General features: G+C 44.1%; 1 protein-coding gene across 1 annotated transcript in view; it reads left to right on the top strand.

Moving 5' to 3' along the window:
- LOC144138347 (putative cytochrome P450 6a13) overlaps window positions 1-15931 on the top strand; it is a 33817-nt gene that overhangs the window by 964 nt on the left and 16922 nt on the right. Inside the window, exons 2-8 of the mRNA XM_077670584.1 lie at window positions 1323-1422; window positions 2805-2857; window positions 8393-8489; window positions 10221-10346; window positions 11175-11412; window positions 13320-13450; window positions 14904-15000. Of these exons, the coding sequence (XP_077526710.1) occupies window positions 1323-1422; window positions 2805-2857; window positions 8393-8489; window positions 10221-10346; window positions 11175-11412; window positions 13320-13450; window positions 14904-15000 (842 nt within the window). The remainder of the gene's footprint in view (window positions 1-1322; window positions 1423-2804; window positions 2858-8392; window positions 8490-10220; window positions 10347-11174; window positions 11413-13319; window positions 13451-14903; window positions 15001-15931) is intronic.

The following is a 15931-nucleotide window of genomic DNA, read 5'->3' as shown; positions in this document are numbered from 1 at the left end:
CGCCCAAATTACGTCGTTAGAACGGTGTAGCGGCTCTTGGCTGGCATCCTTTTGTTTGAAGCAATAATCGCATTCGATAGCTGTTTTAGAAAAATCGGCACAAAAGCAAAGCAGAAACGAAAGCCGGATCTGCTGCGAATGGCAAATCACTCAGTGTCACTCAGAGATAAAAAAAATTCACGCCTCTCCACGAAGTGAATCTTGACGAGTGGGCAAAGCAGTGAGGATCGTTCTTACCGTAAATCACCTGTGAAAGTGCTTATGGCTGCTAAAAGGATTTCCAATCCAATCCAATCCAATACAACTATAGCTTCCAGAATGCTTCAGAACGCGAAGAAAAGGGTGAGAGTGTTTATAGGAAGTGTTGCAGAGACCCTTAAAGCACTGAATTATAATCAAGCATCAAGCCAATTTTTTTATTGTAAGTGGGATATGTTTGCTCAGAGAACGTTGAGGGGTATTTATATGCCATTAGAAGAGAAGTATCTAATCGTTCACCATCAAGGCAATCACACTTCGTTTCCAGAAAGAAGGGGAGAGATAATGAAGGAGCCAAATATTTTAAGTTTTCAAGCCTGCTTTGGCTATCAACACGAATACTAACGCACACCGTTTTGATAACTGTAGCATGACATGAAAACAAAATTGGCAACAGAAAACTGGTTTAGGCCACATATTAAGGTATTTTTGGAAATACTAATACACTGGAATGCCGAGGTAACCGATTAGAGCTCATATTCTAGTTTTCCCACAGCTAAGGCTATGCTGACAGTTCTAACAATGCACTGCGCTCATCCAAAGTTATTAGTTAAAAATTCTCACTGAGTGAAATAAATTTCGCCGTTAAAGTTGATTTTAAATGTAATTAACTCCCTTAAATTGTAGTGAAAACCCAAAACACACCCGTGTAAAGGGCGTAGTGAAAGATAAAACAGCTTGTAAAACAGCTTGTTCTTGCTGGGGTGTTCGGGTGTTAGTTATGACAGCCTGTAAAAGGAAGTTCTAGATTGTAAGGATAAGAGAGACAACGAAAATGCCCCTTAATTGTGTAAACCATTTTACAGTGTAGACCCTGCAAGGCATTACCTGTTGGTAGATGCTACGAAGAGCGCGTAAGAAGTGCACAGCGTCAGCGATGCGGAAATCAATCTTTCCGCTCTACCATCAAGGTCCCCTGCGAGAGGGGGAGGTCGGTGGGAGATACTTAATTACAAAGGGACCTGCAATAAAGGTCCTGTAAATATTTCCGGAAGACTCCTACGAAATGAAGGGACAGGTGAGTCTGCCATTTTTGCCCTAACGCTTTTTTCTGTTCTCGGCAGACAACGGAAGAAATGCTTCAGGGCTTTTGAAGGCACCGGGATCCCAGTGCCACCACTACAGAGCCTCGTCAACGGCCACGCAGATGCCATCTTGAAACAGGTGGATATTTTTCTAACAGCGGGGCAGTTGTGTTCGAAGCTTGACGTAAGTCTGTTGAAGGTCGTGCGTCACGCAGTTTTAGCAGAAGTTTCCCACATTACGCAGGTTCCCACACATTACGCGGGTTCCCACATTACGCGGGTTCCCCACATATCGCAGGTTTCCATATTACTCGGAGTTTCATTTACGTCTCTGGATTATTTAGGTCGCAGTGAAGTTGTGAAAGCTACAATCGTCGCGTCTGCTGTCATTACGTGGGTTACGGTGAGGAGGAGAACATGGAGCGCCGTATTTACCAGCTAGGATATAACTCTAATGCTTCGCAGTTGCATTGCGTAATCAAAAACCCGTAATATTATTTTCTACCGAATTATGAGAAAAATATAACACGTGTACATTCTCAAGCCAGGCTTGGGAAATTTTGGTGAAGAAGTGGTTAGGAGTGTCGTAATGTATCCTACTACTAATGCCGCACTTTGGAACACAGCAGGTTTGTCATAAGAACAATACCATGAGTCCAGTTAAGACGAACTCGGTTAAGAGGAATTCTCCATTATGCCAAACAACGCGGGAACGTTTGTTTAGTTTTCCATAGATCCAATGCAAAAAAATCGGATTAAAACGAATTGCCGTGCACGTACTCTTCGGTTAAAAGAAACAGCTTTTGGGGTGACCAGCAGTGCTGGCGATCCTGGGTAGCGAACGGGGCAGTCTTGGCGGTTCCGCGTAGAAAAGGAGGGAGAAAGAAAAAAGACGTGTATAAGGCTACCACTTCTCCCCTCTTCAACCAGGGGAGCCAGCGTCAAAGCAAGGAAAAAAAGGGCGAGCGCCAGTTTGGTAATCGCTCTGCTCTGTAGGAATGAAGCGCATAGGTAGGAGGATAAAAAAGTAAAAAAAAATGACCACGGAGACTTCCTGTTCGCGAACGTAGCAGCTTTCCAGACCAATGCCATTCCTGACCGGGAGCATGTGAGTTCACGCCGGTTCACGTGGCGAGTCCCACCGCGTCACCGCCGAAAATGCAAGGATAGTTCCCTCTCTGTCTCTGTTGCGTAGTCGCTTGAGGTAGCGTATGCACGCTCTCAGTGGACGCTTGGACCTGATAAAACCAGGCAAGAGCACTTGCAGAGAGTTTTATATCAAGTTGCACACTCAAAAAAATAAGTTTTGTCTTTTTTCTCCATTGTAAGTCTACATCGTACACCGTCTCGAAGCAAGATATTTGCATGCCCCTTTGCGTGCTGGCGATTTTTTTTTTCGGGACGGCATTTATAAGACGAACAACCTAGCGTGGTCTTCTCGAGCCGTCATAGCGGGAGTTCACTGTATTTATGAAATAAAATTTCGTTTTCTATTGTTGTGCCCTGGCCGTTTTTTTTCAGACCCAGTTTGAAAGTTTCGACCGGTGGCTTAAAGAATATGGGGACGTTTTCGGGTAAGTCACTGACGTGCGGTTATCTTAACAGACAATACGCAGTCACGAGATGGTCAAGTGTGTAGCAAAGTTGGAATTTATTGCTTTTACACGGCTTTGTATCATCAAAACTTGGCATATTATATTTTTCTAACTTATAAAAAGCCAAAGCGCAGTGACGGGAATGGGGCAAATATAGTTACAAGATTGGACGTAAAACATCGGAAAAATTTTTGAAGCTGTCAGTGAGTGTCGTAGACTTTTTGATGGGTGTAATCAGACGCAGCGAATGCTTGAAGGAACCAGGTTGTAAAGAAATTCGCCTCACTTGGTTCACCGTCACTACCCCATATGGCTTCGTTTTCCGCATAGCCTTTGACACCGTTTAGCAGCCAATGTATGTGGATGACATGTGTAAGTAGGATATCTCGATTTGATTGAGAGAACGTGTACGTAGGCTTGTATTCGTTACAAAGCCGACGTATGTTCAACATGTTTAAGCCGCAGAAATACTCGCAACGCGAATGTAAAACACAAATACAAATGACATGCTTACCTATCTGAACACTGGAACAAGCCTTTCCAATTGCATACAGTACTCACTGAGCTGTAACGGAAGGCTGTCTGCGAGAAAAAGTGAGGAATGGTGACTGGCGCCAGTGCTTATACATCGTCATAGAAAAGCAATACAAGTAGTATCGCTTTACGCTCCGATATTAAACTGCAACTATTCAAGCAGAAACAGCAGTCAAATGTCAGAAGTGGTCTTTGGGATGACGCTCGAAAAACAGACGCCCTTCCAGTAGCGTTGGACAGTGGGTACCTCTTATCGTATGGCGATGAGACCTGGAACAAATGGCGTTTCTGCTCAATCACAGACCGTATAACCATTACGAGGAAGCACCTTGGCGAAGAGCCTCGTAAGAATTGGCCAAGCCTAGAGGCTAGATCAAGCGATTTATTCTTATTTGTTTACACAAAACTTGCAGAGCCTGAGGCATACCAGTGCGCGTGTTTGTGTGTGTGTGTGTGGGGGGGGGGGTAGTAAAAGCAAAAAAAGTTTCAAAGGGAAAGGGAATGTCAGTTCTGCAGCCATTGAAATTGAAAAGTGTGTAAATCACACAAATATACCGGAGATGTGATTGTTGTAAGAACATTTTGGGGAAACATTTTGTGACCCTTGTACTTCCGCATAAATCTTAGCTACATCCAGGCATTCATCAGATTGGGTAATAAAAATCCAATAAACGCAGCTTGATAATCTGTTTGATCTGGGGTGGTAGATAGGGTGGATATAACAGGGAGCGAATGCACTTAGCCAGAAGCCACTTAGTATTATTTTTAAGCGTTTCACCATGAGAAACGAGTTTAGCTGAAATACAATCACACAGCTGCTTTTACATTAAAAATCAATTATCTGATCCTCTGGACTCTTAGTCAACTCCTGGTTATCCGACCCGCATGCAGGCGGGCTGCTGCGTCAATTTAAAGCCGCGTATAAAGCGGCGGTTCAGGTGGCCTCGAGCGATAGCGGCCCACCAAACATGCGGCCACCGAACACGCGGCCCGGTCTTTACGCGGCCCTCTTGAGGGCCACCTAAATTGAGGGCCACCTAAACACCGGGGCCGTGTGTTCGGCGGGCATCTGGCCGTAATTTTTCTACGCGGACCGTATGCTAATCTATTCCCGCTTACGAAGCGGCCCCCAAATCATACGGCCCCTCAAATTAGCGGCCTTGTTGCTTTTCACAAAAAAAAAAACGAAAAAAAACCACTCGGCCAAACTTGATTTTATACTTTTTTTTCGCTTGCATTGCCAGGCCAACGCCAGCACCCCGTGACGAATGCTCTAACACATGTTACATCATACAAGACACACAAGGTGAACATAAGCACATACACGCAACCCTACGGAGAATCGAACCTGGGTCTACTACAACACATCAACAGGCGGGTATCATAACCACTGCGCCACAACCCTTTTTTTTTCTTTATTGCCCATCTCAGACAGCAACACAAGGTACCAGGTACAATGACAAAGAAAAAAAATCACAGTAATGCCACCATGCCCCCCAGGGCCGGTGTTATGATTTAAAATTCTCTAAGCGTAGTCAGGGGTTTAATTTTAGACAACCACTCTGGTGGAGAGTTCTTCGCTCTCTGAACTTCAACAAACTGTGACACACTTTCCCTAAAATACTGTCTCGTTGGTCGCGCGTCGACATCGCAATGCAGCCAAGCCATGCGAGTACGCCAAATGCTGTGTAGACCTAACAACATGACACTGTCAAATGGTACACCGTCCTCTCTATCAATGCACAAAAAACAAATACCGTGTGGGCTAAGTGGAAAATCTTTCTGGAGTGACCGTTGGAGGACATCCCAAAGGAACACTGCGGCCCAACAATGAAGAAAAACATGCTCCACAGTTTCGGGTTGTTTGCAAATGGGGCAGTCGGTTCCCCATGGAACCGAGAGCCCCCTTTCATTCATCCAAGTAGCGACTGAAAGTGTACCCGTGTGCAATTTAAAAAAGAAAGTCTTTGCCCCAGGTGACACTTCCATTCCCTTGACTCTTTTTAACACATCTTGTTCTGGACCATTGCTGTACAGAGCTCTATACAGTGGCACTGGGAAGACTACGTCACATACATCCTTATATAATTTTTTCCTAGTTACACTGGCCAGATATTGCATCCAAAAACGCGTTGATAAAAATCGGAATGACAAAACAATTTCTTTAAATATCTATGGACACCACCTGGCATGCAACTTCAAGAAACCACAAATTCTGGCAAAGCACGCATTAACCGAACTTGCATTACAGTGCGTAGAAAAGGGTCCTGTACATTGCGTAGAAACAAAAATCGATTTACGAGTTGCGTACAAACAGATGAGTCATTCCTAATCCGCCGTCACGGATTCGCCGAAACAAATTCGTCCTACTGCTCCTTTCCCACGTGGAACCCCACACAAAAACAGCAAATACGCGATGCAGCTTCTGGACATTCAAACGCGAACAATGCAGCACTTGCCTAACGAACCAAAGCTTTGCCACGAGGAAAAGATTACAAGTCGTGGCTCTCGCGAACACTGACAGCCCAGTTGCTTTCATTTTTTCCGCTTTCTCTTTCAGTGATTGCACCTGCCCCCGCCAGTAGGGCTCACTGTCACGATAGTATTGCAGAGGGGCTCCCAAGTACTTTACTGGGGTGGTTACCCAAGCTACATTAGCAAAGATCGCTGGCGTTGGCTTCCATTCACCGCGCCAAAACCCCAGGCATTTTCCCCAATTTACCAGACTCCCCGTGACCTCCCCAAAATGCTTCACTGTTTCCACGGCGAACATCACGCTTTCTTTGTTCGAGCAAAGAACGGCAATATCGTCAGCATAGGCGAGAAGTTTGACCTCCGTCTCCTGTAATTTAAATCCGCTTATTTTTCCATTATGAATGATGCTCAGGCACAGCTCTTCTATGTATACACAAAACAATAAAGGGCTTAGGGGGCAGCCCTGGCGCAACGAATGTTGCACCTCGATGACCGCTCCCAATTCCTTATTCGCTATCAACCGTGTAGTGCAGTTCCGGTACGCCATCGCCACTCCCCGTACAATGACAGAACCAAGGTTGATGTGCTCGAAAACATAAAACAGGATCTTGTGGGAGAAGCAGTCAAAGGCTTTCTCCAGGTCGAGCTGGAGAATCGCCACGCCCGAGCCCATTGCATCGCAACATTCCAGTACGCACCTCGCCTTGTGGATATTCGTAAATATGTTACGACCCCTGATGCCACACGTCTGATGTGGACCTACAATTTTCTGGATTACCATTTGTAACCTTTTCCCCAGAACCTTCATAAAAATGTTGTAATCAGCGTTTGTCAGCGAGATTAGTCGGTATGCTTTAACATCCCGTAATTTTTGCCTGTCGTCTGTTTACGGAATTAGCATTGTATGGGAGGTAGAAAAAGATGGAGGAAGCGCTTCAATTTCGTAGCCTTGATTGTATATGTCGGCAAGAACGGGAGATATAAAAGATTTCAGATGTTTATAGAACGCCGCACTAAGCCCGTCAGGACCCGGTGACTTGCCCGGATTCAGGTTTCGATGGCACACTTAACTTCCTCGACCGAGAATGGTTGTTCGAGCCATTCCTTTGTTTCGTCATCCAAGCGTGGCAACGCACCGATAAAATCTCGCTTGTATTTTTCTAAGTCGGTTTCTCTGAAAGCGAACACTGCCTTATAGTAATCGAAAAATGCGCGCCCCACTTCCTCTTTTTCCGAAGTTACATAACCGTTGGTTTCTATTTTTTAATCATATTCCGCGGGGTTGCGTCTTTTATATTCCTAACGCCCGTTTTGTGGGTGCCTCCCCGAACGTCCAATGTTCCGCCCTCGCGCGTACTAGCGCTCCGCGATAGCGGTCTTGGTCAATGACTTCGAGTTTGTGCTTAATCTGCCCTAGGTCGCCTTTGAACATTCCTGGATTTTTGTTCTCTAACGCAATCAACTTTTGTAGGTTCGCTCGCAAAAGGTTTTCTTTTCTATTTTCCTCATATTTTATACAGCTAGACCTCTCTATGGCTTTTATTTTAACGTCTTGCTTATACATCTCCCACTTCTCCGCGATTCACTGGCTGCTGGGGAGTGCAAAAATGGGCTTATAAGTATTCGGCATGCTTTTGCGCGTCAAGCAGGAGTCTTAAATAACACATTCGGTGACGAGTGACTTTCTTTAGACCACCGTTTTGGAATCGCTCTACCAAAGAGGCATAATACTACGGTTTGCGGGAATTTAAGTACATTGGTACGAGCGGAAAACTTTTGTCATGCTGTGTGCCCGTTTAACAGTATGATTCGCCCTGCGGGGATTTATTTCATCGATGCAAACGGAATTGATAACAGTTCTTCTGCATTGTTACCAAAAGTATTCTTGGACATTGGCGGCAAGTGTCCCCTATGATAATGCTTGCAAACAACTAGCACGTAAGGTGCACTGTCGTGCTCAAAATAAGAGCTGTCTCGTCACGAGTGGCAAGTATATCAAGCATGAAATGGTGCACTGAATTTTTTCTGCTAGTCGTAGCTATTCTGATGGTGCGGTTACATGCCTTCACCTTAATTTTTGTCATATGGGGGCCTATAGTAAATTACGCATCTGGTAATGTAATGAACCAATATTAAATAACTCACTCTATATAGCATAGTGTCGTGACACCTGCAGAATTGCTGCGCTGATGGTGCTCCAACACCCAGGAAAGAGCCGCCGGACGGCCCTCTAGATACTGCGTTTTTTTTATGGATCACGAGCACGCGTACTAGGGCAAGCGTAGCAGGGGTGGCAGAAAGTTAGATGGGCAGATGAGATCAAGAAGTTTGCAGGGATAAATTGATCACAGTAGAGCCCAGGACCGGGGTAATTGGAGAATAATGGGAGAGACCTTTACCCTGCAGTGGGCGTAGATAGGCTGGTGATGATGATGATGATGATGATGATGATGTTGTTCACAATGACCTCATAATTTTGGCACCATTTGACATCTATCCCTGCAGGTTCTTTCTGGGCGATGTCCCTTTCGTGGTTGTGAACGAGCCGAATGTACTACACGAGATCTTTGCTCGAGAGTTCAACAAATTTACGGCACGGGGGGTGAGTACGCTTTCCGTATCTCTGTTTTTTTACCCTGTCTCTGAGAGCTAGTTTACAACAGGTCTGTCTTCAGCTAAATGATTTCAGGCGTGGTTTACGGGTATGGTCATTTGGAAGATATGTGAGGCAGGGAAATCCTTAAACGCCTTTTCGTCGATAGGTGGTGACAATGTTACGCCAATATTGTGGGTAATTTTATGGGTAAAGATTATGTCGGTTGTTCTGATGATCTCGATTTGATTGTACACGGTTTACAGGTTCACTGAAGACATTACTAGATAAATAATATTGAATACTTTGTTGAAACGTAATAGTTACGTTTTAGAACTATCGACAGTTCTTCCTAAAGCATGTTATTTCAGCTTCTGGCAGCCTCCACCTGAATAAAGATTCCAACAACAGGTTGAACAAGCTCAATTTTATGCTTCACTGGTCGTTTAATCCCACCATTGATTAAGTAGCATCTCGATCAAAAGTTCTCGTTAAAATTTCAGAGTTCCCTCGTGGTGAAATTAAGAAAAGGTAAAATAGCAGCATCAATTCAATGTACACCATAGAGCTATGATAGCTACGTTGAAGCAATGTAAGGAAGAACCCTTATTCAGCAATTTTTTAGTTGACTACATCAAAAAAGTATTTGAATCTTGTACATCTTATTAAAGCTTGTGCAAGATTTTCCAGAAGTTTATCGCGAATTCCTAAGCAAGAACCAAGGAAGACAAGAATATGCCAAACCTAAAGTGCCCTCGTCCTTCTATTGATACTAATACACTTAATTGGTGTCTGAAAAGATCGAATATTTTGCGATATTTGCGGAAAAGTGAAGCCCATATTGTGTTTACCGCATATATATTTATTGCGCCGTCAAGAATTGTAACCTAACCTAACGCAAATTCGTTAACGTGATGTGACCAAAACGAGTTTTATTTCGATGTACCCGTAAGTACTTGTACTGTTTAGGCGTGGCTAAAGGATGTTTTGTTAGGTACAAAAAGCAGAATCTTCTAGGTGACATTTCTGAATTGCGATAGGGTAGACATAATTGAACTCTTCATACTTTCAAATCCTTTGTAGAGGTAAGTAGCAAACAATTTGTTTTAAAGCAGCGGCTCTATGGTGTCAGGTATTACTGTTGTTCCCAAAGACGGTAGCTGTTCTGAGTTTTAAAATGTGCGTAAAGAAACTCTACAGAACATGGCATGTTGAGCGAAAGACCACCCCGGGAAGCCTGCTGAAAGCCACCTGAAGAGCCAGCTCAGAATTCATTTCCGTCGTCGCAGTCGTGAATGCTGAATGCTTGGTTGGCATTGATTTCTCTGAGCAACAAATGGTCTCCTAAGTGCAAACATAGTTTGAATAAAGAGAAGATTAGTGGCATTTCTTCTATGAGTCACTTATGTTTTCACTAAAGTGTTTGGAGGATTTCACAGGAGGACCAATCTTAGCATGGGTTACTGTTTTCCCAGATACCAGTCTAGAGCAGGTATGCTTGGCTACACTTGCCACTTTTCCGGACGCAGTGCTGTCACAGGAGGTTCTTTTGAAGCCGTACTGTTCCCGAGAGTTACCACTGAAATAGGGGAACCAAAAAATACGCAGACCTGTCGGACATCGGCCGGATATGATCTCGTGCCCAGATGAGTCGGCTACGCAGATCTACCTGTTGCCTTGGCAGTTTAGTAAGCCCTTCGCATAATGCGCATTCTCTGCTGACTCTGTGTGTCTTTCCAGAACTTACTGCACATCCATCAGTTGCATCCGCTGTTCGCGGGAAACATGGTGTTCACGAAAGGAGAACTCTGGAAGTCCACTAGAACCGCCATGGCACAGTTTTTCACGCCAGCCAAGTTGAAGTCGGTATGTTCTCGAAATGCAATGAGCAATGTGTAGATAATAAAGCCAAACGTCCTGTAGCTAGTTGTTGGGAAATGTGTTTTTTAATGGAACCCGGGTTCGCTTAATCAGGTGAGCGGAGCAGAAGTAGAAGGATACGCCTTTCCCTATCAGAAGAGAGACACTCTGCGTCGATGCTCGGCAGTAGCTAGAAACGAATACGGGATTATCTCCTGTTAGACCGGTGAAACTGGGCCTACAAATGTTGTGTGCGTTACTGTTACTGGTGCTGACTTTCTGCTGGAGTAAGTCCATGTTTATTGAGCTTTCGACATAAAGAAATCGCCAAGGTGGTGAGGCAAAAGGCCACTGTTATAGTCACTTGACTAGGCCCCTATTCAGTAAACATACGACTGTGCTTGGGAAGCTTCGCTTAGGGGAAATACTTTGGGGCTGCAAATTATTCCCAATTGCCTACTGTAAGGCCAATATCCACTCGGACATTTACTACAGTACGGAGGGCGCATTCCTGACGAAAAAGCGTCAAAACAACCTACAGGCTTTACTAAGGGACTCTTACCAAACACATATAATTCTAGTATAAGTCTTCCGACCCCTTAAAAAAATAACCAACAGTAAAAAAATCAACTACCAAACACCACTATATAGGATTCGATTTGGTGTCTTGTTGAATTGAAATGTGTTTACTGACTGCTATCTTGAGTGAAGCCAGGTCTTAAGAATGATATGATAAAGAATATTGTGAATGAGTTTCTCTGACCGCACAGCGAAATTCACAAATGCAAGTATTTTTGCAGCCTAAATGGTTTCTGCCCTGCCATCTCGCGCCAGGTCCTGCCCTGTATGATAGACGAAGAGGAGCAGTTTTTAGAGATCCTCGGTTCCGTCGCTGATGCGGGCGCGGAGGTTGACATTGGCCATCGTTGCGAACGGTTAACCTTCGACGTCATCTCCAAGGCAGCGTTCGGCATTGACACACACGTACAAAAGAGCACCGACAACCCGCTCTACCAGACAGCCGTTGAATGCTTACCGAACATCATGAAAGGCTTTTTCTACAACCTCGGTCGTAAGTATGGCGACTATCTGTATACTTGCAAAATGTTTGTGTTAACAAGACAGCTGGTGAACATTCAGCAAAGTGCATTTGAAGCTGGAAAAGAATTTGTTGGATTGGTATTTGTGTAACACGTGAACCACCATTCATAAATCAGCGGATATCAATAGGAACTGTAAAGTGAACTCATAAGAAGACGCAATGTCTGTGCGAAGCCACGTGTTCAAGATGTGCCACCAAGGGTGACGAGGCAGATGCTGGATTCTCCCTAAGCAAGGTGACTGTGGTGCCTTTTGACGGCGCCTGCCTCTCGCTCGGCTACGCCCATACGAGCCCAACCATGGCCAAAGTGGTGATGGTTCACCCCTATCATAGAAACGATGTGATAGCGCAGATAAGTGCGCCCATAAACCTCTCTAATTGACAGCTACGTGTGGAATCCAAACTCCAAACTTCAGTATAGGTTGTATTCACGGGCGAGGCACGTATGCAGAAAACCATTCGAGTGCGCCGTCACATGGTTATGTCGGGATCCGCGGGATGGCGGTACTTGTTTGTGCTAAGCACATGATGTATGTTGGACGTCCTAAACTCTACTGAACCGAGCGCAAAGTAATGCCTCGACTTCACTGTGAGCGATTAATAACATCTCTGTTGACACCACCGTTGAGAATCACGTTGAAAATGCAAACGACGGACGTCGGTATTTTTCTATTTACGGCGTGCAAGCGCAGTGGCACAAGCCCCGCCATGTCCTTGATCGTTTTCAGTGTTGCCAAGCGAAGAAATATACAGCTAAAGTTTTCAGTGATATACAATCTATAGCTGGTAGTAAAAATGTTGGCTTTTATTTAGGGTATGTTACAATAGATCTATCCCCATTAAATACGTCAGTTCTGCGCAATGCAGAAATCATCACTTGGTGAATTGATTGTTTTAAAAATGATAAGAAATACAGAAGCCCACAAATGTGCGTTAGCGCACAGCAACAGAACCTCCACGTGAGCAAGCTGAGCATCCAAATGGATACAAAAAGAAATTCATTAGAGGAGGTCTGTAGCACCAAGTTCCCGGTGAGGCCCCTTCAGAAAGGTCATGCCTGGCAATTCCATTCTTTTGGCATGCCTCAGAACTGAGTACTGCGTGACGCTATTGTTCGACATGTGTAACAGGAATAGTACGGAGTAGAATCATCTTAAACGAAACACTTAGGACCTCGCCCTGTATGCCCTCTGCGTCGGAAAGTTGAGTATTTGGGCTGGGCGCCAGAGGACGACTGTTAACATTCCCCTTGGGTGATTTCGTCTGCTATCACTCTTGGACCCCTCCCAACCAAGAATAGCTGGAGACTTCTGTGGGCAGTTTCGGTTGCAGCACACAAACAGCTGGTACACACCCGTGGTGCTTATGTCCACATACGCAGCGTATGCATTGGCGAACTCATTTACACTTGCAGGCTTCATTACTAAGGTTAAAACTCTGCAGTAGGCTAGTCAGCGTTAATATCAGAGTTAGTTCTTCAGTGCTTTGGGATAGGCATTCCGGATTAGACAGCCACATTACAATGAGGCGTTCTTGGTGTTACTGACGTGTTGTACGATAACATTTATGGAGTGTTTCATGAAGCGGAGGATCTAATCTGTATCCTTAAGTTGTCGCAACAAACATTAGGAATAAAGTAAGCATAATTATCAGCTACGGTTCGGTTGGGCAGGGAATATTGACCTAGTACAAAATAGTAGGCACTTATTGATTTACAAATCTTTGTTTTCAGTACCTTCAACTGACATATCGACTTTCAGGGTCCCTAGGTGTAACTGAACTCTATAGCCAAGCTTCCACCACTCCTGCAGAGATAGAACACGCGCCCAAAGCGAGTTCATTCTATTACAGCGGAATTTATGTTTTCTTTCTTTCAGAAAATCTGTATAACTGGTCCTGGTTTCTAAGAGCTGTGATAAAAATTATCGACCTCTTCTTCGAGAATCCTCTGGCCATAATGACGAACAAGGCAAAGGATGTCATCGAATTCCGTCGTCGAAATCCCCACGTAATTACCTGGATTGTCACTTAACGCTATGTCTATAGTATTACAGGTCAGGTGGCGAGTCACGATCACACTAAAATGATTTTATGCAATGTCTAAATTTCGTTACGCGTCTTTTTCGCAAAGCATATTTGTAACTTAGAAATTTTGCTCTAACCATGCGGAAACAATAGCACGAACCTGTGACGCAGCGTATTAGCAGTAGTGAAACAACTAAGATAGCTATAAACGAAATACATAAACAATAGTGCTCATGAAAGGGTACGATTAGTGTATTCGATTATTACTGATTGAAGTCTGCACTGTTAAAAAGCATAAAATATTACAAAAATTAGGGAAGCCAATCGTAACTGAAAATTATTCATTTATTTCCTGCAGTGTCGATATTGCGAAAACAAAAACGAAATGGCCAATATTATTCGCAAACATAAATTGATCAAGGCGTTTTTTATGACAGGGTAAAATATTAACATATGAAAAAATAGAGGCAGCGTGGTGCAATTCGTCTGGGCTATTAGAAAAGAATTTTATAAAACGAAGTGTTGATTTTGCAACTGAAAAGCAATAAATATTGAAGATTATCCGTGGCACGCCAACCACTTTGGTTGGCCAGACGTTGCAACCTATAAGAAATGGTTTAGAGGACTGTTGATTCACTTACACCTTTTTTGGGGGATACTCTCCAGCAAAGGAATTAGTTGCAATCGCGGGAACTTCGTATGCTCTTGTTTGTCAGCCCTTTCTCCATTCGGTTAAAGACAAGCTATACAATCGCAACGCGGCTGGTAGGGCGAAAATACCTTTCTTTAAATGAATGCCAGTTATATCTGATGAAAAATGTCATTTTTCATGAGAGAAAGTACGTTTCGAATCCTTACATAAAAAATTATTTTTCATGAAATTAAACATTGCTCGATATCAGTCGAGTCTATACCAGCCCTGAGAGACCTTGTTTATTTAAAAATTGTCAATCATAGTAGGTATTGGAACGCATTCAAACCACCGCAGCGAAATAGTAGGGCTAGCAATAAAGGCAGAACTATAACCGCGTTAACAGTCAGTTAGCACACAAGTGGCGCTGTGAAACAGAGCTGCACATGACGCTACAATGGCACAGTAATATGCCAGGGTGGTTTCTGTGGCCAGCGGCTGCCGATCGCAGAAACCATTCTCTGTGACGTCATTAGAACTCGGCGAGACTCCAGCAGCCGAGTCTATTTTTTCGTGTATTTTTTTACCATCTGGTTTAACTGTTTGAGGCGTGATTTTGAAGCGCTATCATTGTTATTTATGCAAAGCAGTCTTTTGCAGCTGGTCTTGGAGAAAATATGCTTTTGTTGGCAAAGGAAATAGTACAAATCATCTGCTTGCTTCAAAAACGTTTGCTGTTGCCCTGGTTCGCTAGGCATCTTCGTGACTATCTTTTCAGAAGCCTTGTTTATTAATTGCTCTTCAGGTGGACTTGCCTGATATGGCTCAAATTCTTCTGAACAAGGCCCTTAAAGATAGAGATACTGCCGAAGGAACGGGAGAAGGCGAGGAGGGAAACAGAGGTAAGGCGTCATTTTCTTCATCTGTGATGGATAGGCACGTATTTAACGCTCTACACTATCTGTCAAGCTCGGGAACCTGCACTATGACAGGTTCATAAAAAGTAGCGGTCGAACGTCCTATATCACGAAGAAATAGCCTTAAATCTTCGTAAACATGAAGAGCTATTCAACGGAAAATCTGTTTTACGTGAACAAACTGTTTGGGAATAAATTTTCTACACCTAATCAGATCCGCCCTCAGTGGTGTTAAAAGTAGTTCTTTGTTAGATAGGATAACGTTACAGTCTGTCCATCTACCTGACTACTTACGTGGACGAATGGTCATATTTAAAACCAACAACCAGAACAAAACCTTGCCACTCGCTGATTCAGGTATGAGAGGCCCCGATATGTCAGTTCGGAAGTTCAAAATTTGAAACGAAACGCGTAAAGCTTGAGTAAGGAGTTTTAGCCATAACCGATGTTTTAAAATTGAGCTTTGGATTGCGTCTGGGATGCAAATACGCCATGCAGAATTACCAACTATCTCTGACGATGATTATTATTGGGGGTGAAGTGTGGCAAAATTAAAATGTTTCCATGCGAAGCTTGGCGACAGCTGCGTTACAAAGCTTGATGGGCAGCAGAGGGACGAGGTGACACAGGCGTGCGACATCAGGACAAAAATAGGCCCTACGTCACACTTTCAAGTGTACATCGACAGCCGATACCCACAGGCTGGCCTAGGATGAGAATGGCGTTGCTCTGAGTGTCGTAAGTGTGTTAACTACAAGTCGTTAGGCCTAACTTTGCATTTTGAGGTTTAGGACGTCAGGCCGGCACCCTTTCTGACCGGCACCATCTCCAAAAATTGTCCACTGAACGCGAAGCAGCAAATATCAATTCGCTCCGTACGCCACAAACCCAAACGTTCGGCCTACGGAGAGCACAC

Source organism: Haemaphysalis longicornis, unplaced genomic scaffold (assembly GCF_048455015.1).
Source record: "Haemaphysalis longicornis isolate Haplotype H1 unplaced genomic scaffold, Haemaphysalis longicornis Haplotype H1 scaffold_5, whole genome shotgun sequence".
Lineage (NCBI taxonomy): Eukaryota > Metazoa > Arthropoda > Arachnida > Ixodida > Ixodidae > Haemaphysalis > Haemaphysalis longicornis.
This window is presented reverse-complemented; position numbering and strand designations above follow the sequence as displayed.